The following is a 22,500-nucleotide window of genomic DNA, read 5'->3' as shown; positions in this document are numbered from 1 at the left end:
TACAAAATAATTTAAACTTTTTAGAATTGATAATTTTTTTTAAAAAAATTTCATTGCATACACCGAATATAATGATTTTTTTTTAATTGGAGATAGAAGAAAAAAGGTTTGGTAGTGAAACACGGAAATTTGAGAAAACCAAAGGAATTATAGATACATAAGAAATATAATAATAGAGAAGTGAAGATGAAAATTTTCGAAAAGATAATCTTATAATTTTCTTTTCAGGACTATGAATATTAGGAATTCCTAACTTTACAACATGTAAATGTATAATAATCACTGTGGATTATTAAAATGTCATGAGTCACAATATATACAACTGAGTACTCATATACTATAATTAACTAGATGAGTACCCGTAATAGCGCGAGTTGAATTTTATTTTATACAAAATTAGATAAGAACACGCCCGATATGCGGATTTAAAGTTTTGTAAATAAATTAAATTTAATAATTTTTTTTATGTATGTTACCATTAAAAGTGTATTTTTTACATCTAGGTATACTGTATGTTACAAATATATTATTTACCACAATCTAGAAAATGTCTATATCAACAAATTAGGCCAACTATTATATGTATCTTTACATTCAATTTTTCATAGTTTCTTTAATCACTAAAATTGTTGGCTCAAAAAATATTTTGAATAAAAAATAAATTACATCACAATACAATTATGGAAACAACCTCGGTTCTGCCCTTCTCCCTTGTGGAAAGAACCTTGCGTCCAACCTGCTTCACCATGGAGATAACCTTCACTCCACCTTCCTCCCTTGGGGAGATAACCTTGCGTCCAACCTCTCTCACCTTCCTCCCTGGGAAAGATAACCTTGCGTCCAACTTCCTCCCCCATAGAGAGAACCTTGGCTCTGCCCTCCTCCTGTGTGGAGAGAACATTTTCATTTCTTTTAGCTATATCAAAGTGGCTTACTCCAGCAACCAATAAAACTAAATACCCCTTTCCAACGTCACAAAATCTTTTGATAGTAACTAATATTAAATTTCCTAATGTATTCATGAAAGTTTCTTTAACACACCATGGTGTAGCCTTTGTCTCCAAGCTCCTATGAATCTATCAACAATGATTTATGTTTTTCAATCTATCTATGTTTGTTATAGGATTGTGTTTGATTAGCCTATTTTATCCAACCATTAACTTGATGACCTTATCCTTTTTATCTCCTTTTGAGATTGAACGAATGGTAACAATTATGTTTGCACAAAAAAAACCAACCAATCAAGGTTGAGAAATTAGAAAAAAATTAATTTGACATAATTAATGATATAATAGAAAATTATAAGCACGGTAATATATGAATCTCAAATAATTCAAAGATGAAAATATAAATTAAATAAAACAATCTAAAACTACTACGATAAATTTTAAAATACAGTATGAGTATATATTCGTTTAAAAAAATAAGAAAAATTTGGGTCAACATACTAATCTTACTTATTCCAAACTGAAAAGATAGAAAGTAGGAGTATATTCTGGTTTAAAAAAATAAGAAAAATTTGTCTTCCCATTAAAAAAGTTTGACCAATAGAACAAAGTTGAAAGCAATATTTTTGAATAAATTATTTTGTTAGATGAATAATATGAGACAATCTATGTTTATATAGAAGTGAATATTTATATTTTTTAGAATTAATAATTTTCTGTATATTTTTCTTAATCCCTTTTCTATTTTATGAGAAAATTTATTTCAATGGACTAATTATATTCTTAAATTTTTTTTTGCTTCCCACTTTCTTGTAAGACGTACTATTGTTCGACGCTTTCTGTTTAGTTGATCTAGTGTTATATAATCTCTGTTGTTATCTTGCATTTGTGTATTCTTTTTTTTTATGCTACCTATCCTGCAAATTAATAGAAATAATATTAACACCGTGAAAAATTTGTTAATCTCAAAAATCTTAGTTATTATGCATAAAAAACTTTGTTAACACTTCAAAGTCAAAGATTGTGTAGTATGCATTATGAAAGTGAGAAACGAAACAAAATTCAAAGAAACGACGACGAAAATATGTGGTAATATCTAGGAATCTTTTTATATAGTTGCTTCGATTAGACAACAAACAAATTGCCTTCGTGACTTGTTCAAAGAACAATGATGTGTCAAACAAAATATCAACAAAAAACAAAAAAGAAAATTTTACCAAGAAAAACAAAAATAGTCAAAATTATTTTGTTTGGTGAAAAATATGTCATCATTTATTTGCTTATATAGAGGGGTGTATTTACAATCCTTTTCCTTTTAGAATTTGTTAATATAATAAGATTACAATTATCTTATGCATTGTTTAACCAAGCTTGAAAGCTATGATTTCTTATCGTTAAAATTGACACTTGTCACAATCTGATGAGTTACTAACTTTGATATGTGATTTATGATCGTTAAAATTGACACGTGTCACGATCTGATGAATTACTAACTTGGATATTTAATCGTTAAAACTGACACGTATCACGATATGGTGAGTTTTTAACTTTGATCTCTGATCGTTAAAACTAACAGGTGTCACGATCTAGTGAGTTACTAACTTTAGGAACCAAAGTTTATATAATAAGATTATGTATATATTTTGTATATTAAAATAATTTTTCATATTTTTTATTAATTTTTAAACAATCTTATCATATAATCTTAACATTTTACATTTAACCCGTCGTCCGTTATAAAGATCATAACTCAATTCATTATATAATCCATTACATTTAAACTCATATATCGCTTACACTTGTTAATTCGGAAGATTTTGTAAAAGGTTTGTTTATATTATCAAATTTGTTTATATATTTTATTTCTTAAAGTGGTATTATTCTTCCGAATTAATTGGTTAATAATAGTGTGAATGATTAAGGTAAATTTTTTGTATATATTATGGTTTGTGTTCAAGATTTCTTGTTATGATTAATAATACACCTAAAATAATCAAGGAAACCCCTAAATATTGATTATTGATAATCAAGTGAACCCGTAAATCCAGACTATACAAATAATATACTTAAATTATTAATGTATTAATTTTATTTTATACTTTCCTTTTACCCGTAAATCCAAACTATACAAATAATGTTATTATTTTGTTTTTTGTATGAATATGGTGTATTCCGGTGAATAGAGATGTCAATGATTTATACTAAAAGTTTGGATAGGTGTTAGGTAAGATTTTATTTTGGTTGCATAGTCGGAAATCACGCTTAAAAGTGATCAATTTATGAGATTTTGTTGCTTTATGTAAATATACTCTTTGGAGATTTTATTTTATTATTTGGAATATCTATTTTAAGAATATCCTAAATCTAGGTATAACTAATGGTTACAATCCATATAACCTATTTTGTAACCAACTAATGAATCAAATAATAATATAACTTTATAATCTATAACTATTATATTGTCTACCAAAAAAGAAGTTGTGTACTTACGTAATATTATACAGTGGATTAATTATAATCAAAGGTGTTCGAAGCAAATAAAAAAATACAACATATTATATATATATATATATATAAATACAGAATTATAAAATCTAAAATTTTGTAAAATGTTAAACTATATATAAACTATTAAAATGTCATGTGTACACACAAGTAGTGTTCATAATATAATTTATGACATGGTTCTGTAACGATATCTTCGAGCACACCAAAAGAAGAAGATGAGATTAAGAGTGCTTAAAGCAGCAATAAAGTAATAGAAACAATCCAACTTGCTTGTGTCAATATCATCCGTTAGCCAACTCTGTCGTCCTCCACGAGCAGTGACACTATGAACAATGCTAACCATCGCACTACTTAGATAACTGGCTAGAGACAAACCTAAGTAAAGCAACGAGTTCCCTATGCTTCTCATGTTGATTGGAACTTGTTTGTTGAAGAACTCAGTGAGACCAACAATGGTGAAGACTTGATAAAACCCCATCAGTACTTGCTGCGGTGCTAGCCAGAAAACCGATATGTTCACCCCGGTAAGCGATAAATCTCTTCTCTTCCGTTCCACAATACCCGATATGAACATCGTCGAGATAGAGAAGAAATTCCCAATGCCAACTTTTTGGAGTAAAGAGATGCCTCCTTCTTGCTTTGTAATGTTTTCAATGTGTCGGACCAAAAAGGTTTCATAGAAGGGAAGCCAAATGCCTATGGTTAATAATGATATGACGGTTATCGAAGCAGGAGGGATTAGGTAAGAAGTGCCGGGAAATTGGACGTCCATTTTTAGCGCTTGTGAGACTGTAAAAGTTTGTTGTTGGTTCATAGCCAAGAATCCTATAATGCTTGAAGCAAATATTGGAATAATGCTGATGATAGACTTTATATCTTCTATCTGTCTCACCGTGCAGATTCTCCACTCTTCATTCCCAGCTTCATCGTTGTTCATCACTATCACAGCTTTGTTCAAGAATCTAGAACCAAATTAAAGAAAAAATCAGAGTTTAGTAACCACATTTATTTGCATATAAAAAAACAGAGTTAAGTTAAAAAAAAAAAACTAAAATAGAAGAGGTAACTGGGAGTTATTAAATTTTTCACTGCCAATATAAAAAAAAATAGATACTATGAAACAAAAATAAAAATGCCAACAAAGAAAATACTAAGACAACATTTAATATGAAACGGAGAGAGTAATAAAGTGATACCTGAATTGGTCAGTGAGTACGTGTTTATTTGATTGTACACCTGTCTCTAGTAACGGTTGATAATAGTCAATCTCAGAGGGAGGCCGTTCATTGCGTTTCTTATAAGCAGCCACAAGAATATTGAAGATCCCAGAGAACACACTTCCTTCGGGTTTAACAAAGACATAAAACCGAGTGCCCACAAAAAGCAGAACAAGGGCAAACAAATTGAGAACGGTCGGAATTGCGAATCCAATGGCCCAACTGATGTTGTTCTGTACGTACAGCACAAGAGTCATTGAAATTAGCTGTACAATTGTATGAGTTGTATAGTACCAGCTGAAGAAGCTTCTACTTCCTTCTCTGCCTTCTTCAGTCGAATCATCGAACTGATCGAGACTAAAAGGAATACTACACGAGCGGATCCCTCCTGTTCCGACTGATAACAAGAAAAGCCCTGAGAGTAAAACGTACAACTGCGAAGAGCTATAACGTATACATTTGCCGGTGATTTGATCTGCAGTGCAAGGTGGTGGTCGTAGATTAGGGATCAGAGACGTGAACGTCAACACCAACATGCCCTGTTCAATTTTTAACTCTTGTCACGTTCCCAACATTACAAACAAAATATGGTCCCTTAATCCGTATGAAACATTACATGTGAAAAACAGAAAAAAGCAAACTGAATTTTGTAAAAAAAAAAATTGAAAAACAATATTTGCAAAGTGTAAAAGCAAACCGAATGCTAAAAAATGGGTTAATGGAAAATGAATTTACAAGAAATGTAAAAGATGCAAACGTAAACAAACAATTGAGATCATATGACATATCACATGAAATATCAACATCAGTTAAAAAATTGATTGAAAACTGTGTTACGGAAAATAAGAAAAAAGCTTTATTACCAACAACTCAGCGATGGAACCGAAGACGATGGTATTAAATTTTCCGGTGTATGAGTCGGAGATGAAAGCTCCGATGATAGGAGCAAAGTTGGTGAGAGCAGACCAAGTGTTGATTAGAGTTGCAGCTTGGACTTGGTCCATATGATATTCTCTTACCATATACACCATAAAATTTGCCATTAATCCAAATGTCGCAAGCCTCTCCAATGTCTCATTCCCTACATCATCAATGTGATGTCTTAAGCCGTAGGTTTCTTATACTTACAATAACAGTAAGCAGATATGTAAATTTGGACAGTGATTATAAGTACCTATGATATAAGGCATCGCTTTCCAACCAAGAGGCTTCCTTTGTCCCATCGTTGAATCCGAAGAAATTGTCCCTCCCTCATTATCCATGGTTTTTTTAAAACTCTTCTAGTAGTCCTCTTTCTTTTTTTTTTTGTATTGATGTAGATGCGTTCATGTTTTAACAGATGTAAAGAGAAGTCTTTATATACATAGAAACAACTAAGACAAGAAGACATGGAGATCCGAGAGAATATTTGAACAAATTTCTTTCCAAAATCACTAAATGAAAAAAAAAATAAAGATAAGTGCAAATTTTTATAACCAGTCAAATCAAGCTGTGTGTATAACAAGGTTTACTAAATAAAATAAAGTATTTGTTCAAAAAATTAAATAAAACAAATAAAGTATTGAAATAAATTTAGCAGGATATAATTACATTTAGCAAAGTGGTGGTGACAAATTAATTAAATGTTACAATTAGAGGAGGTATTGAACTTGTGTTTTAAAAGATTTTAAAGTATTTTTGAAATCTCTTGTTATTCAATTAGAATTTATAAAAATATTTTAAAATCTTATGATATTCAACTTGAAATTTATGTAAAATCACTTAAAATAACAAACAATCTCTTGTTATTCAATTAGTAATTTATAAAACTTAATTACTCAAAATCTATTGTTATTCAATATATCACAACTTTTTTTAAAATGCTACTTTGAATAATTCTAGAAGATTTTTTCTTTGTTTTTTAGTTAAAAAATATGACTAGTAAAAACCTGTGTTCAAGAAAGCGGTCTAGGCGCTAGGCGCTAGGCGCTCAGCAGACACCTAGACAACCGCTTAAACCGCCTAAAATCACATAATATTATTTTAATATATATATATATATATATATATATATATATTTTTAACTACATATATTTAAAATTTTAAGTTTTATATTCATATTCATATTTGTAAATGTTCATATGTTATTAATCTAAATTAAAAAAATATACTTTTTCTAATTTTAGTTTATGATTTATTATTATCTATTTTTTTAACATATATTTTTACATAATTTTATATATAATATCATATATATAATGTTTTGTATTGTAAATGCGTAAACAGCCTAAAAACGCTTAAATCCCGACTAGGCATTCTATGCGCTAGGCAATAGGCACTGGGTCACCGCCCACATACCGCCTAGTGCTTTCTTAAACACTGGTAAAAACATACCTATAGAGGTATAATTTTGAAAGATTTCAGAGGAAAAAAAAAAGATGTACGATAAAACTACAAAAGATGAACTGCAACTTTTTTTTTTTTTAATAAAGTCCAACTTTCTTCAATCAACAGATATTTTCCTGGGAAATCAGAATTGAGAGAGAAGGATCGATTGCTGCAACTTTCTTACTGTGATAAATGTGTCTTCCACCTGTCTCACTGTCGTTGAAGCTCTCAAACGCAAGACGTGATCTCAACGATTTGAGATGAAAAACTAGTTGATTAGATAGAGAGATAAGGGAAAACTTTGGTAATGAAACAGTTTCTCTATACTTGGCAAGATGAACAAATCGATCGGTTCATCTGCTTGCAACACTCTCAACAGATTAAAAGTGGAACGACCGACCTTTTTTTTTTTAATAAGAAATAATAAATATATATATAAATAAACTACAACTAGTGGTCCCATACCCACTAGCCACCTAAGCACATTCACAATCAACAGTGGAAAAACAAACTAGTAAATATCCAATAAACCAATAACCAATAAAATAATATCCAGTATAAATTCCAATCATAAACTAATAATCCAAACAATATCAACCAGTGAACCAGCAATCCTAAGCAACATTCTAGGACTCAACTTTAGCAACCTAACAATGCCAGACAACATCCAATCGAGTCCCTAGAACATCCTCCTCTTCATTGCCTTGATTCCACGATCACACTTTGCTTTTACCTGCACCACAAACACAAATTGAGATGCATGAGTATTTGATAAACACTCAGTGAGGCAATCCTCCCATCTACTGGGCTATACACACAAGCAACAATGATTCCAAAGTTCCAAGCAAGCAACAAACAAACACACAAACCAGGAAATCAAACATCGTCTCGCTGGAAGGGAGGTGTCGACCGACACCAGCATAGTGTCGACCGACACTGGCTCAATGGTGTCGACCAACACTACCACACAGTGTCGATCGATGCCCAATTTGCTGGTGTCGACCGAAACCAAGTGGTATCGATCGACACTCCCTCTGCAACTGCGATCCGCGCGAAGTCGAGAGTCGAATCTCGCTCCCTAATCTCCTCCAAATCGTCCAATATTCAAAACCCAAGCCTTATACCTCCATAGGAACCTGTATCAACCAATCCCAGCAGGAAAAACACACAAACAAGCAACAACAAGCAAGAACAAGGGAATCAAAGGCTTAGATTAGCCATGGTCATGCACTCACCTCTCTGCAGAAAGATTCTGACCAATAAGAACAAATTCCCTCACTCCTAGCAAGTTTCTAGCACCTTCCCATCCTTAGATCTCCCAAGAACAGCAAGGGCTCTCACCAATCTCTCTCAAAAGCTCAAGAACCAACTCTCTCTTTTGTTTTTCTCTAAAAACGGCGAAACAACAAAAAAACACGACCCTAGGTCGTTTTCCCCCTTTTACAACTTGATTTTTGGGATTTCCTAAACCAACCACGCAAACTGGACAATTAAAATCAAACCGACCAAACCGGCTACAACTAGTGTCGATCGACACCTCCTGTGATGTCGATCGACACCCTCACCAAAATCTCAAATAATAGGTTTTTGGGTGTTACAATTCTCCCCCACTAATCTAGATTCGTCCTCGAATCTCGAACAATCATCAGCCAAGGACCCCTGTGCAACCGTCTCCACGGCCCGCACTCCTCCGACCGATCTACAGAAGGTCACCTCTAGGCGATAAACTCACGCTTCAGGCGTCATTTGCTCTCGACTTTTTGGACTTTCCTTTACTCATAGGCCTAGACCTTGAGTTCTTATTGGCTCCTCATAAGACCTAAGTCTGCATGCCAAAAGTTGGCTCCTCATCGGGCCTAAACCCGCATGCCATAATATATAAGGAAAAATCCAAACTCGTCTCTCGGGTCGTCACCCTACAGCGCGCCTCCGGACCGTCGTCCGAAGTCGATATACCAACCATACTCCCAAGCCACAAAGTCTCTGAATATGGCAGTACTAGGAGAACCAGAGTCCCCCAAGAGTCGCGAGCAAACGATTCTGAACACGTCTGAGTCTTATCCCTATCCAGGTTTCCTTCCCGTGGCTCGCGTAAAACACCTCAATGTCCTACTAGCCACATATCCCCTCACTGGAATACCTCATGACCACACAAGGATCATATACATGCCACAAGGGCTGCCACTAAGGCCAAACAAAATATCCTAAAGAGGACCGCCACCAAGGCCAAACAAAATGTCCTAAAGAGGACCGCCACCAAGGCCAAACAAATGTCCTAAAGAGGACCGCCACCAAGGCCAAACAAATGTCCTAAAGAGGACCGCCACCAAGGCCAAACAAATATCCTAAAGAGGACCGTCACAAAGACACTCTGGCTAAACAGCCCGTCACAAAGACCATCTGTCCCGAAGGACCGTCACAAAGACCATCTGTCCCGAAGGACCGTCACAAAGACCATCTGTCCCGAAGGACCGTCACAAAGACCATCTGTCCCGAAGGACCGTCACAAAGACACTCTGGCTAAACAGCCCGCCACAAAGGCCACACAATTGGCTAAACAGCTCGCCACAAAGGCTACACACGGCTAAACAGCCCACCACAAAGGCCACACACGGCTAAACAGCTTGTCACAAAGGCCACACAATGTCTAAAAAGACTGCCACACACGGGCACACTGACTCGAAAGTCCGCTACTAGGGCCACACACAAGCCCCTCCCAGGCTCTCCACCGCTAAAATGGACAAATTCTAACTCCCGTAAAACTTTCCATATTTAGCACTTTCCATTTTTGGAAACTCCTATTCCAGGAAAACTTTCCTCCAAAAACCCCGCCTCACGGAAACTTTGTACCCCGAACACCACCTCATCTTGTTACTGAGTCGCACAACCAACCACCCCATGCGACCGAGTAACAAGAGAGATGGACTGGAATACTCCTTTCCCGCTCCAGCCACGGATTACAGATGGAACCAGGCTAAACAAGCTCAAGTTGCGGCTTGCTTCTCATACCACTTATTGAACCTTGCCTTCATCTTTGCTTCAGGCTACCAAGTCTGCTCCTCAACACCATCACAGTCCCACAGGACTCTCATCAAAAGAATCTTCTTCTTCCGAAGTTCCTTGATCCTCTTCTCGAGAACCCTCACTGGTCTCGCCACCAATGTCATGTTAGGCTGAAGATCCTCAGGAATCTTAGCCAACACCTGCTCACCCTCACGGAGACACTTCCGCAACATAGACACATGGAAAACCTTATGGAATGAACGCATCACCTCAGGTAACTCCAGCCTATATGCCACTGGTCTAACCCGCTCAATCACTCCAACCCATATACCTCGGACTCAACTTAGTCTCTGACAATGACCTGTTCGGACCCCGCAACATGGCCATCTTGAGGCACATTCTGTCTCCTACCTGAAACTCAAGATCTCTCCTCATCCTATCAGCATAACTCCTCTGCCTATCCTAGCCTCCTTCATGTTCAGCTTGAGAACCCGAATCTTCTCTGAGGTTTCCTGAACAAAACTAGCACCAAACATGCTCCTCTCCCCCACCTGAGTCCAACATAACAGTGTACGACATGGTCTCCCATACAAAGCCTCATAAGGAGCCATCTTAACACTCGCCTGATAACTGTTCAGGTGATCTGCCCAATGGCCACCCCAATCCAATACACACATCTTCAGAAAATCCTTCAGCATCTGGATCGTCCTCTCAGACTGTCCATATGTCTGGGGATGATAAGCTGTACTCATATGCACCTTAGTGCCCATCTCTGCCTGAAATGCCTTCCAGAACACCGAAGTGAACTTAGAATCCCTGTCAGACACGATGCTCGCTGGCACCCAATGCAATCTGACTATCTCTCTCACATACTTCTTAGCCAAGACCAATGCTCCATCAATCTTCTTAATGGCCAGAAAATGTGCTGACTTAGTCAACCGGTCCACAATTACCCAAATAGCATCAAAGGTCCGTGACACTGGCAATCCTACCACAAAATCCATAGTGATCATATCCCACTTCCACTCAGGAATGGGTAGACTCTTCAGTAACCCGCCAGGAACCTGATGCTCAGCCTTCACTAGCTGACACACATCACACCTCGAAACCCAACTAGCTACATCCTTCTTCATCCGACCCAATGATAGTACCTCTTGAGGTCACGGTACATCTTACTCGCTCCTGGATAAATAGACAACTTGCTCGCATGAGCCTCTCTCAGAATCTCTTGCCTCAAATCCTCATCCTTGGGCACACAAACCCGACCGTGCATCAAGATAGTACCATTATCTGAGACCTGATACTCTGAATCGACATCCTTAGAGGCATTCACCAGCCCCAAATCCTTCTCTCGAGCCAACCGCACTCTACTCAGGAGATCTGCTCTACCTACTGCTTCCAAACCCAACGGTTCCTGTGAAACAGCACACAAGCTCAAAGCACTGATCTCCCCTACCAGAGACTCCATCTCTTGCTTCTGAGCCGAAGCTACTCTCTTCCGACTCAGAGCATCTGCAACCGTGTTAGCCTTACCATGATGATAGGCTATCTCCAAATCATAATCCGCCACAAGCTCCATCCACCGCCTCTGTCTCAAATTCAGCTCAGGCTGAGTGAATATATACTTCAGGCTATTATGATCTGTAAACACCTGTACCTTTGCACCATAAAGATAAGATCTCCAAATCTTCAGAGCAAAAACTACAGCACCCATCTCCAAATCATGAGTAGGATAGTTGCCTTCATGCACCCGCAACTGCCGCGAAGCATAGGCAATCACCTTCCCATGCTGCATCAGAACACAACCCAAACCAACCCTAGATGCATCTGTATAAACCACATAGGGTTCTCCCTGCTCAGGCAAAGCCAACACTGGCGCAGTAGTCAACATCTCCTTCAGGCTTGCAAAGCCTTCCTCACACTTTTCTGACCATACAAAAGGAACATCCTTCCCTGTCAACTTAGTCATAGGACGTGCTCTGCTTGCAAACCCCTGCACAAATCTCTTGTAGTAACCTGCCAATCCAAGGAAACTCCTGATCTCTGTGGCATTCTGCGGCCTAGGCCAATCTCTAATAGCCTAAATCGTCTCTGGATCCACAGAAACCCCTTCTGCAGAAACAATGTGACCCAGAAAGCCCATCTCACGCTGCCAAAAACTACACTTGCTCAACTTGGCAAACAACTTCTGCTCCCGCAGCTTCTCCATAACTGCCCTCAAATGCACTGCATGCTCCTCAGGACTCTTAGAATAAACCAGGATATCGTCGATGAAAATGATGACAGACACATCCAGAAACTCCTGAAGCACGCTGTTCATCAATCTCATAAACGCTACTGGCGTGTTAGTCAGCCCGAAAGGCATCGCCGCCCATACCTCGTCCTGAAAGCAGTCTTCCTCACATCTGCCTCATCTATCGGTATCTGATGATAACCCGACGCTAGATCTACCTTAGAGAACCAAGTAGCACCCCTCAACTGATCCAACAACTCATCGATCCTAGGAAGAGGGTACTTGTTCTTCACAGTGACCCGGTTCAAACCCCGATAATCAATGCACAACCTGAAACTCCCATCCATCTTCTTCACAAATAACACCGGCGCTCCCCACGGTGATACACTAGGACGGATGAAACCCTTACTCAATAAATCCTCTAGCTGCTTCTTCAGCTCTGCCATCTCTGCTGGAGCCATCCTGTAAGGAGCCTTGGATAATGGCATCGTCCCCGGTTCCAGTTCAATGGTAAAAGGATCTGACCGAGATGGTGGTAATCCCTGCAAAGACTGAAACACTTCCTCAAACTCCTCCACTACTGGAATACCGCAAACCGTAGACTTCCCCACTGACTCTGGCATAGATATAGTAACCAGATAAGCCTCACGGCCCTTCTCGATCATCTTCCCAGCCCGAATGGCTGAGATCACGAGACTCCCCGAAGTCGGTCTAATACCCTGAAAAACCAACTTCCCTCCTGAACGCTCAAACTCCACTCTACCCCGATGGCAATCCAAATGCACCCTATGCCGATGCAACCAATCCATCCCGAGAATAACATCATATAGCTCCACTGGACTGATAAGCAAATCCGCTAGCCACGACTCCCCTGCGATCTGAATATCAATTCCTCTAGCTCGTCCAATCACTCTCAGGAACTCACCTCCCGCAACCCTGAAAACTCCTGCACGCTCTCTAGGATCCCCGCTGATCCCCGCACACTCTGCACACTCCAGGATAATGAAGCTATGAGAAGCTCTAGAATCAAACATAACATGGGACTTAAACCCGCCCACCAACAAGGTCCCTACACAAACCTCATGTGTTGAGAACCTAACACTTTATCACATGAAACATATATACTCTGAACCTACTAAAATTCACCAAGTTTAAGTACCAGAAATTATACATGTAATCGCCCCGGCACTGGTTCCACCAGTCTCTGCTGTCGTGTAAACACGTGGCGTTTGCTCAATCCGTGCCACCTGCTGACCTCCAGGCTGCACCTGCTGCAACGCTGCCACTGCTGCCGGCTGCAACTTGGGACAAAAATGCCTGATGTGCCCTGTCTCCCTACAATGATAACATACCCGAGGCCCTGTCGTCGGAGCACTCCTCTTGGGACAACTAGCAACCCTGTGATCCTTGCTCCCACAACCGAAGCAACTCGCACCACTCGGCTTCTGCGTAGCCTCCCATCTCCTCTTGGTTCCCTGTGCAGACCTACTGCCCCTGCTGGAACCACCCTGCCGCTGAGCCTTACCAGGCTGAACTGCTGGAGCTATCGCCACCAACTGTGCCCGGATATCCTCCTCAATCTCTGCTGCAGTCTCAACCAGCTCTGCACGTGTAGCATAACTCCGCCCTCTACAGTGAACTCTCAAATCATCACGTAGAGCCCTCAAGAACCTCCTGATCTGAGCCTCCTCAGGCTCCATAGCCCGACCTCCATAACAAAGAAGTCGACTGAACTCCAAGTCCAGCTCCCGCACTGACCGCGTCCCCTGAGATAATTGAAGGAACTTCACCTCCAACCGGTCCAATGCCTCTCTAGGAAAATACTTGCGGTTGAACTCCAAGACGAAGTCAGCCCAAGTCATCTCCCTCTGCACCCTCCTAGCAGCCACTGATCTCTACCATATCTGAGCATCACCAACCAAATGATTGACCCCTATGTCCACCCAAAACTCCTCAGGGCATCTCAGAGTATGGAAGTTATGTTCCACACTCGCCCTCCATGCATCTGCAGCAGTAGGATCTACACCTCCTGAAAACTGCTCAGTACGATTACGGCCCATCTCTGTCAGCATGCTGAGATAACGAGAATGGACTCCCACATCCGCAGCCACTGGCTGCCGCTCCTCCGCCACCATTGGTGGCACTACATGAGCCTACGCCGGTACCGCTGGTGGTAACCGCGCTAACACCTCTGCTAGCAAAGCCGCAACGTCAGTACCAGGGACTCCACCCGCTGGGACTCCCACACCTGGAACCCTAGCATCACCGGCCACTGGAGCATCAACACCGCCCCCTCCTGCCACACTCACGGAATCCCCCGGAACATCCTGCGACTCGCCAACACCCTCAGCTATCACACTCTGGTCCTCGGTCTCACTAACCACTGGGACTCTGCCCCTACCACGACCACGTCCGCGTCTACGACCTCGACCAGCCACATCATCCTCTCTAACCATCTGCACTACCATGAACAGAAGGCTAAGCAAACAATTTCCAATACAACACAGAAACATAAACTCACCGTGGAATCACACAGTCGGCTCGAAGAGGATGTTCTAGGACTCCATGCCACACATAATTGACTAACTCACATAATCAATCAAGACATGCAATCCCAAACATCACAACAGAAACCTAATGAACCCAAACTTAGAACCGTAAGGGCTCTGATACCAAAATGAAACGACCGACCTTTTTTTTGTAATAATAAATGATAAATATATATATATATATATAAATAAACTACAACTAGTGGTCCCATATCCACTAGTCACCTAACCACATTCACAATCAACAGCGGAAAAACAAACCAGTAAATATCCAATAAACCAATAACCAATAAAATAATATCCAGTATAAATTCCAATCATAAACTAATAATCCAAACAACATCAACCAGTGAACCAGGAATCCTAAGCAACATTCTAGGACTCAACTCTAGCGACCTAACAATGCCAGACAACATCCAATCGAGTCCCTAGAACATCCTCCTCTTCATTGCCTTGATTCCACGATCACACTTTGCCTTTACCTGCACCACACACAAATTGAGATGCATGAGTATTTGATAAACACTCAGTGAGGTAATCCTCCCATCTACTGGGCTATACACACAAGCAACAATGATTTCAAAGTTCCAAGCAAGCAACAAACAAACACACAAACCAGGAAATCAAACATCGTCTCGCTGGAAGGGAGGTGTCGACCGACACCAGCATAGTGTCGACCAACACTGGCTCAATGGTGTCGACCAACACTACCACACAGTGTCGATCGATGCCCAATTTGCTGGTGTCGACCGACACCAAGTGGTATCGATCGACACTCCCTCTGCAACTGTGATCCGCGCGAAGTCGAGAGTCGAATCTCGCTCCCAAATCTCCTCCAAATCGTCCAATACTCAAAACCCAAGCCTTATACCTCCATATGAACCTGTATCAACCAATCCCAGCAAGAAAAACACACAAACAAGCAACAACAAGCAAGAACAAGGGAATCAAAGGCTTAGATTAGCCATGGTCATGCACTCACCTTTCTGCCGAAAGATTCTGACTAATAAGAACGAATTCCCTCACTCCTAGCAAGCTTCTGGCACCTTTCCAGCCTTAGATCTCCCAAGAACAGCAAGGAATCTCACCAATCTCTCTCAAAAGCTCAAGAACCAACTATCTCTTTTTTTTTTTCTCTAAAAACGGCGAAACAACAACAAAACACAACCCTAGGTCGTTTTTCCCCTTTTACAACTTGATTTTTGGGATTTCCTAAACCAACCACGCCAACCGGATAATTAAAATCGAACCGACCAAACCGGCTACAACTAGTGTCGATCGTCACCTCCTGTGGTGTCGATCGACACCCTCACCAAAATCTCAAATAATAGGTTTGCGGGTGTTACAAAAAGAAAATATTTTAATTTCAAAGGGCTTGTACTTCTTATGTGAAGCTTATAGTGGTGTCAACGTAGAAAAAAGAACACTACCAAGTAATTAGTGTTCATCTTTCTCTTTATTAAGAGAAAGGTGATCTCATTTAGACAAATGAGATCACTAATAAAGAGAAAGGTGATCTCATTTGTCTAAATGATGAGGGTTATGCTATTAAGCCAAGTAATTAGTGATTACAATGTAGAGTGCATCCATTTTTAATTCTGACGGGAAGAAAAGGAGAGCTCAACATTCTTATTTTCAATTCCGATCACTAGCCACCTTCTCCACCGGTGAAGTCTCTGATGCCGATTTCAACCACAAAAATTTGTTGGTGATCTCATCCTCCTTCTCGAGCGAGAGTATAACGGTGTCCCTGCAAAAGAGTACTTCATGACAATTTTGTGATGAAATTGTCATTGGTTAATACATGTTGTACACTTCATAGTATGAGTATGTGTTAGTTGATCTAAAACTACTTCTTTTGCTAAAATGGTTTCAACTAACAAGGTGGATGAAGTTTTTAGAATGTCATGTGGAGGGTGCTTTGTTTGTTGGTTGAATTTGGTGACTACAATGGTACTAACTTGTCAAGAATCTTACCGTTTTGTATCAAAAATGATTCACAGATACAGAGGGAGGCTGCCATTTCTGGTTAACGAACTGAGGACATGCTCCATTTCCGGTTAACAAACTGAAGGCATAGCTCCAGACTCTTGATCTGATTTTGGTTATGGTACTTCAAAATATATAGATGTTATGTTCTTAAGAAGATGCAAACGTTGTTATATTTTTAAGAACACACAAATATATATTTGTGTTGTAAAATATTCTAAAATCAGCCAAAGTATACTAATAGAATCTCAAAGAATCACACATTTGTTTTAAAAAAAAAAACTCTAAAAGATGACCAAATCTTGTAAAAACTCACTCAATTCTTTTGGAATTCTAAAATATTAAAATCTTATCAAATCATTTAAAATACAACTTCAATACTCCTCTAAATAAAAATGATTAGGAAAAAAACACTGACAAAAAGTAAATATTAGGAAAAACCTAGAATTATAAATTTTACTAGATAAGGACCCGCCCGTTGTGCGAGTTTAAAGTTTTGTAAATAAAATTAAATTTAACAAAAATATATTAAAATTTGTTGTATGTTATTTATAAGTTTTATTTTTATTATAATATACTGATCTATATATATTTACAAATCTTTTATGTATGTTACCATTAAAAACGTATTTTTTTACACCTATATAATGTATATTACAAATATATTTTTTACCACCACCGAGAAAATGTCTATATGAACACATTAAACCAACTATTATATTTTTTTTACTTTCACTTTTGCACAGTTTTTTTAATTACTAAAACATTTCGAATAAAAATAGTGTATAACCAACTATGGAGAGAACCTCGGCTCCGCCCTCCTCCCTCATGGAGAGAACCTTGCGTCCAACCTCCTCCACCATGATGAAAACCTTGGCTCCACCTTCCTCTCTTGGGGAGATAACCTTGCGTCCTACTTCCTCCACCATAGAGAGAACCTCGGCTCTGCCCTCCTCATGTGTGGAAAAAACATGTTCACGTCTTTTAGCTAACTCAAAATGGCTTGCTCCGACCACCAATGATACTAAAGATCATTTTCTAACGTCACAAAATCTTTTAATAGTAACTAATGTTAAATTTTCTAATGTATTCGGGGAAGTGTCTTTGACACACCATAATGTAGCTTTTGCCCGACTGCCACATTGCTTAGTGAGACCTATGTCCACGGGCCCACTTTCCTTAGTGGTCCCTGGCTCATATTTCTTAATGGGCCTCACGTATACTCTTAGCTCACCCATATCCGACGGCCGGTTTGTTACGTCCGAGAGGCTTTAAATACTTGTTTACAGACCCTACAAATCACCATATGATATTTTTTTTGTGTTTTGTCCTCACTCGCATATTTCCGACAATCAGTTCCCGAAAGATCATCCATACTGAAACTACTCCAGCTCAAGCACGCTTCGCAAACCAGGGTGTCACAATCTCCGAACTCCTATGGATCTATTAACAACAATTTATGTTTTTTTAATTTATCTATCTATGTTTGTTGTACGATTTTGTTTGATTAGCCTATTTTGTCTAACCATTAGGTTGATGAGCTTCTACTCCTTATCTACCTTTGGGATTGAATGAATGGTAACAATTATGTTTGCACAAAAAGGGTATATGACCAACCAATCAAGGCTGAGAAATTAGAAAAAAATTCAGTTGACATAAATATAGAAATAATAGAAAATTATAAGCACAATAATATATGAATCCCTAATAATTCAAAAGTGAAAATATAAATTAAATAAAACAATCTAAAAATACTATATTAAATTTTAAAATACAGTATAAGAAAAAGAGACACATATATTAATCTTCTTTTGGGTCAACATATTTATCTTACCTTTACATTAAAAAAGTTTTACCAATAAAACAAAGTTGAAAATAATATTTTTGAGTAAATTATTTTGTTAGATGGAAAATATGAGATGATCTATGTTTAATTGTTTATATAGAAGTGAGTATTTACAAAATTTAGAATTAATAATTAACTTTATATTTTCCTTAATCCCATTTCTATTTTTTATAGAATTAATAACTTAAAATTAGAAATAAGTAAATAATATTATAATTTCAAATTTATGAAATATATATATATACATATAACCTCCGTATAATTATTTTTATAATTTTTTGATAATTATCTTTTGACATTATTAATATTTTTTAAAACAAAATATTTTGTTTTTTATTGTAATCTCAAATTCTTCGTATTAAATATTAACTTTTACACATGTTAAAATCTCAGATAATTTTTTGATAATTATCTTTTTACATTATTAATATTTTTTAAAACAAAATATTTTGTTTTTTATTGTAATCTCAAATCTTTCATATTAAATATTAATTTTTACACATGTCAAAATTTTGTTAATTGCTAATTTTCAAAACTCAACTTTATATAATAAGATAATGCATTTTTTAATTAAAAAAAAGGAACATGTAAGCCTTTTTCTTATCCCTTGATTAGTTGATATTATTGGTTATTTTTAATTGCGTGATTTATGAAACAACATCTCCGATTCTGAGGGCGTGGGGGTCAAGCACAAGACACCTATATAATAAAAGCCCACATTTCCCAAAAAAACCCTATCATTTCTACAGATTCACAATGGGTCGCAGATCAAGCTTCGGTGGTAAATCTTCATATTCACTACGTTTTTTTGTGTGTGCTGTTTTATACAATTTCGCTTCATTTTGATAAGAATCTTAGCCCCTTGTGTTTAAATTTACCTCTCTCTTTTGCATTTGATTGAACTGAGCTTTTTAATCTAGCTTAAAAAACAGAGAGTCAAAGAAAACGGATCTTTTTTTTTTCTATCAGAAGAAGAAGAACCAATCAAAGAAAATTTTTCATCATATGCTTTCCTCAAATCGTTCTATTTCATCTTAAGTAATTCATAACCCTAATTTCTTCGTAACCCTAATTCCTGTTGAATCCTAATAGCTAGTTATTTGTCTTAATTAATTCGATTACCCTTGTTATTGCAGGACGTAGATCGTATTCAACTGGAAAAAAATGGTCTAAGTGGTCATCTAAGAAGTTGTCTCCTAAGCCTAGTACAAAAACACTTGCTCAGTCACATTGATGAAAACCAAAAAATTATATATTATGATCTCTAATGTTTACTCTCTGTGCAGTTAAAACTGAAGATGAGAAAGCACCTCCTCCTGAAAAAGTGAACTCTGGAGGCTTTGGGTCATCATCCATTGCTGATGGTATAGTCTTTAATTAATTAAATAAAAGTAAATTATCTTGTGCATTTGATCTATTTGTTTTCCGTTTAGTTGATTTCTTGGGGGAAACTAGGTTTTCATTGGGGGATTGGAAATGCGATGGGACACAGATTTTTTGAAGCCATTTTTGGTCCTCGTACCGTTAGACAAGAAATAGTATTACCAGCTGAAAAAGTTAAAGAAGTTGCTACTGTTTCTGCCGAAGATGATAACGAAAAACTCAAGGTCTATTCTGAAACATGTGGCATCAGCTACAATGCATTTCAAGACGTAAGACTCACAAAACCCATCATTATAATCTTTTTTTTATGGAGTCTTTCTTAATTAATTGTTGGATCATTTACAAAATTCTTTGTTTAATGTATTTTATTTCTTGATGATATTGCAGTGTTTGAATGTTGAAGGGAATAATCTAAGAAAATGCCACTTCTTCATGGATTCGCTGTTCGAGTGCAGGAGGAATTCGAGTTCCTTCAACTTCTAAGTTCGTCTTTCTTTATGAGTGTTTTTTTTCGAATAAAACATGAACCAAGAAACAACACTCTTATTTGGTTTATGATGTTTGCTAGCTTTTTCTTGGATGATTAATCTCCAAGTCTATGAATTATATCGTATGTTTCGGATTTAAAATAAAGTCTTTATTTTGTGCCTTGACACGAAATTTTTCATTGGTTTCAATGATCCAACCAGAAAACAAATATTTTCAGATTTATCCTAGAAGTCCAGTGAAAATATTACTCGGAAATATGGTATTTATGAGTGGTTTTGGGCTTCGGCTAGAGTAGAAAAAATCAGTAAACCAAAATTAGGTCGTGACTTTTACGTGGGCCTGTTTTGATACGGCACATATTGATTGGATTTCGGCCATAACGCATTCATAGTTATATAAATTAATTTTTAACTATCAGCTTAAAAGACAAAAGAATCGTATATAATTAAAACAGAGAGATAGGTAGGTACATTCGTGAAATTTCATCTATATCTATATTTGTTAAATTACAAGTTACAACTGATTTATTACACTAAAAATTCGAAAGTCATGAATAGAGAAACTAACAATATAATATTGTTAATAAATAAAATTACAAAATCAATTAGGAAAAATCCAAAAAAAATAGAGAAGAAGCAGTCACCACTAGAAAATGAATAATTCGTGAAATTTCGATATTACATCTGTTTTAGTAATATGTTGAGCATTATGTTTGTGTGAGCTTTTGTTAGAAAATATGTTTTGAGACTTCTCTTTATGTGTGTGTGCGCGTGACATATATGCTTATGTAAGGAACTGTGTTCTAAAATCTAAACGATGTGTTTGTGCGTAAAAATTATGTAGAATTATGATTTTGATGTTTTGTATTTTCTTGTGATTATGTACTTGCAATGTTTTGTTTGCGATTTTGATGCTTGTAATTTATTCTGTGTTATTATAATTTTGGTGTTTTGTTTTGTCATTTGTGTTTTGTTGGTATTAGTGATAATTTGATGATGTTTTTTGCTAATAATATTTTCAAGAAACAAATTCCCGTTGCAAATAATAGAAGTATTAAAAATGATAGAGAGAAGATAAGACTAAGGGTTGATATTCCTCTAAATCTTAGATGAATTGCTATGTTTTATTTTATTTAGTGTCCCCTAATTTTCGAACTTCATCAAGTTCTTGAACATACACGTCAATCACTTACTTTGGTTGAGAGCTGATCCATCTTCGAACGGCACTTTGATGGAATGTATTTGCCAGTGAAACTCAACGACTCATATAGGAATAAAAGAAACCATCATTATAAAGTACGAGAAAATGATTTTTCACATCAATTTTTTTTTTTTTTTTTTTGAACTAAAAATTTTTCACATCAATATAATATGAAATTAACAGAGAAAACAAATCTTATTTATATTAACATTTTTACAGCAGTTTTGGTAAAGAAGGTTTGGAGTTAGGATATATTTATATCTCATGCCATTATAATTAAGACAGTTTAAATAAAATAAAGATAAATTTTGAAATAAGCAAAAATCAGGTATGGAAATACATGTTTTCCTAAAATATCTGAACAAAATTAATTTCAATTTTTCTTTTTAATTACAAATTTAAATCTATATACATACACTGGGTATGGAATTTTAAAATGGTAAGATCGATTATTAAATTGATAAACAATTGAAAATTCTTGATAATAAAGAAATGTAGTTAATTATGATACTTACATACTTCAGGTTTAAAAAACAATAATTGTCTCGTGGTACAACACGGGGTAAATCCTAGAATGAGACCTATGATGATTTACATGTTGACAATTTTTAAAAATATTCAATTCTAGATCGATAATATATTATTATGGACGGGGTCAAATGGGGAGATAGATTTTGGTCAACTGGTAAATATAAATATATAAATATATATATATATATATATATATAAAGTTAACTTTGCTCACTTCTCCTTCCTCCACATCAGCATC

General features: G+C 36.9%; 2 protein-coding genes across 4 annotated transcripts; one reads left to right on the top strand and one right to left on the bottom strand.

The window, feature by feature from the left end:
• Window positions 1-3,547: 3,547 nt before the first annotated feature.
• On the bottom strand, window positions 3,548-6,145 carry LOC104788066 (putative protein NRT1/ PTR FAMILY 2.14). Its single transcript, XM_010513747.3, has 4 exons — window positions 5,847-6,145; window positions 5,536-5,753; window positions 4,652-5,211; window positions 3,548-4,417 (listed from the first exon to the last, which is right to left on the bottom strand). The coding sequence occupies exons 1-4, from the start codon at window positions 5,932-5,934 to the stop codon at window positions 3,622-3,624; spliced, it is 1,662 nt and encodes a 553-aa protein (XP_010512049.1). The 5' UTR covers window positions 5,935-6,145; the 3' UTR covers window positions 3,548-3,621.
• Window positions 6,146-19,267: 13,122 nt separating this feature from the next.
• On the top strand, window positions 19,268-20,695 carry LOC104788065 (uncharacterized). Of its 3 annotated transcripts, none has more exons than XR_015558567.1 (6): window positions 19,289-19,440; window positions 19,629-19,697; window positions 19,796-19,864; window positions 19,946-20,023; window positions 20,093-20,311; window positions 20,430-20,695. XR_015558567.1 is itself a non-coding variant. In XM_087452822.1 (6 exons), exons 1-6 carry the CDS (start codon window positions 19,416-19,418, stop codon window positions 20,523-20,525), a joined length of 534 nt encoding a protein of 177 aa, XP_087308948.1. In that variant the 5' UTR covers window positions 19,289-19,415; the 3' UTR covers window positions 20,526-20,695. The 3 variants fall into 3 exon arrangements, 2 of the variants coding, with proteins under 2 accessions (XP_010512048.1, XP_087308948.1); XM_087452822.1 differs by having other exon boundaries at window positions 20,115-20,311; XM_010513746.3 differs by lacking the exon at window positions 19,629-19,697 and having other exon boundaries at window positions 19,268-19,440; window positions 20,115-20,311.
• Window positions 20,696-22,500: the final 1,805 nt, after the last annotated feature.

This window comes from Camelina sativa, chromosome 5 (assembly GCF_030686135.1).
Source record: "Camelina sativa cultivar CO46 ecotype springtype chromosome 5, ASM3068613v1".
Lineage (NCBI taxonomy): Eukaryota > Viridiplantae > Streptophyta > Magnoliopsida > Brassicales > Brassicaceae > Camelina > Camelina sativa.
The sequence above is the reverse complement of the archived record's forward strand: the minus strand, read 5'-3'. Positions and strand labels throughout refer to the sequence as shown.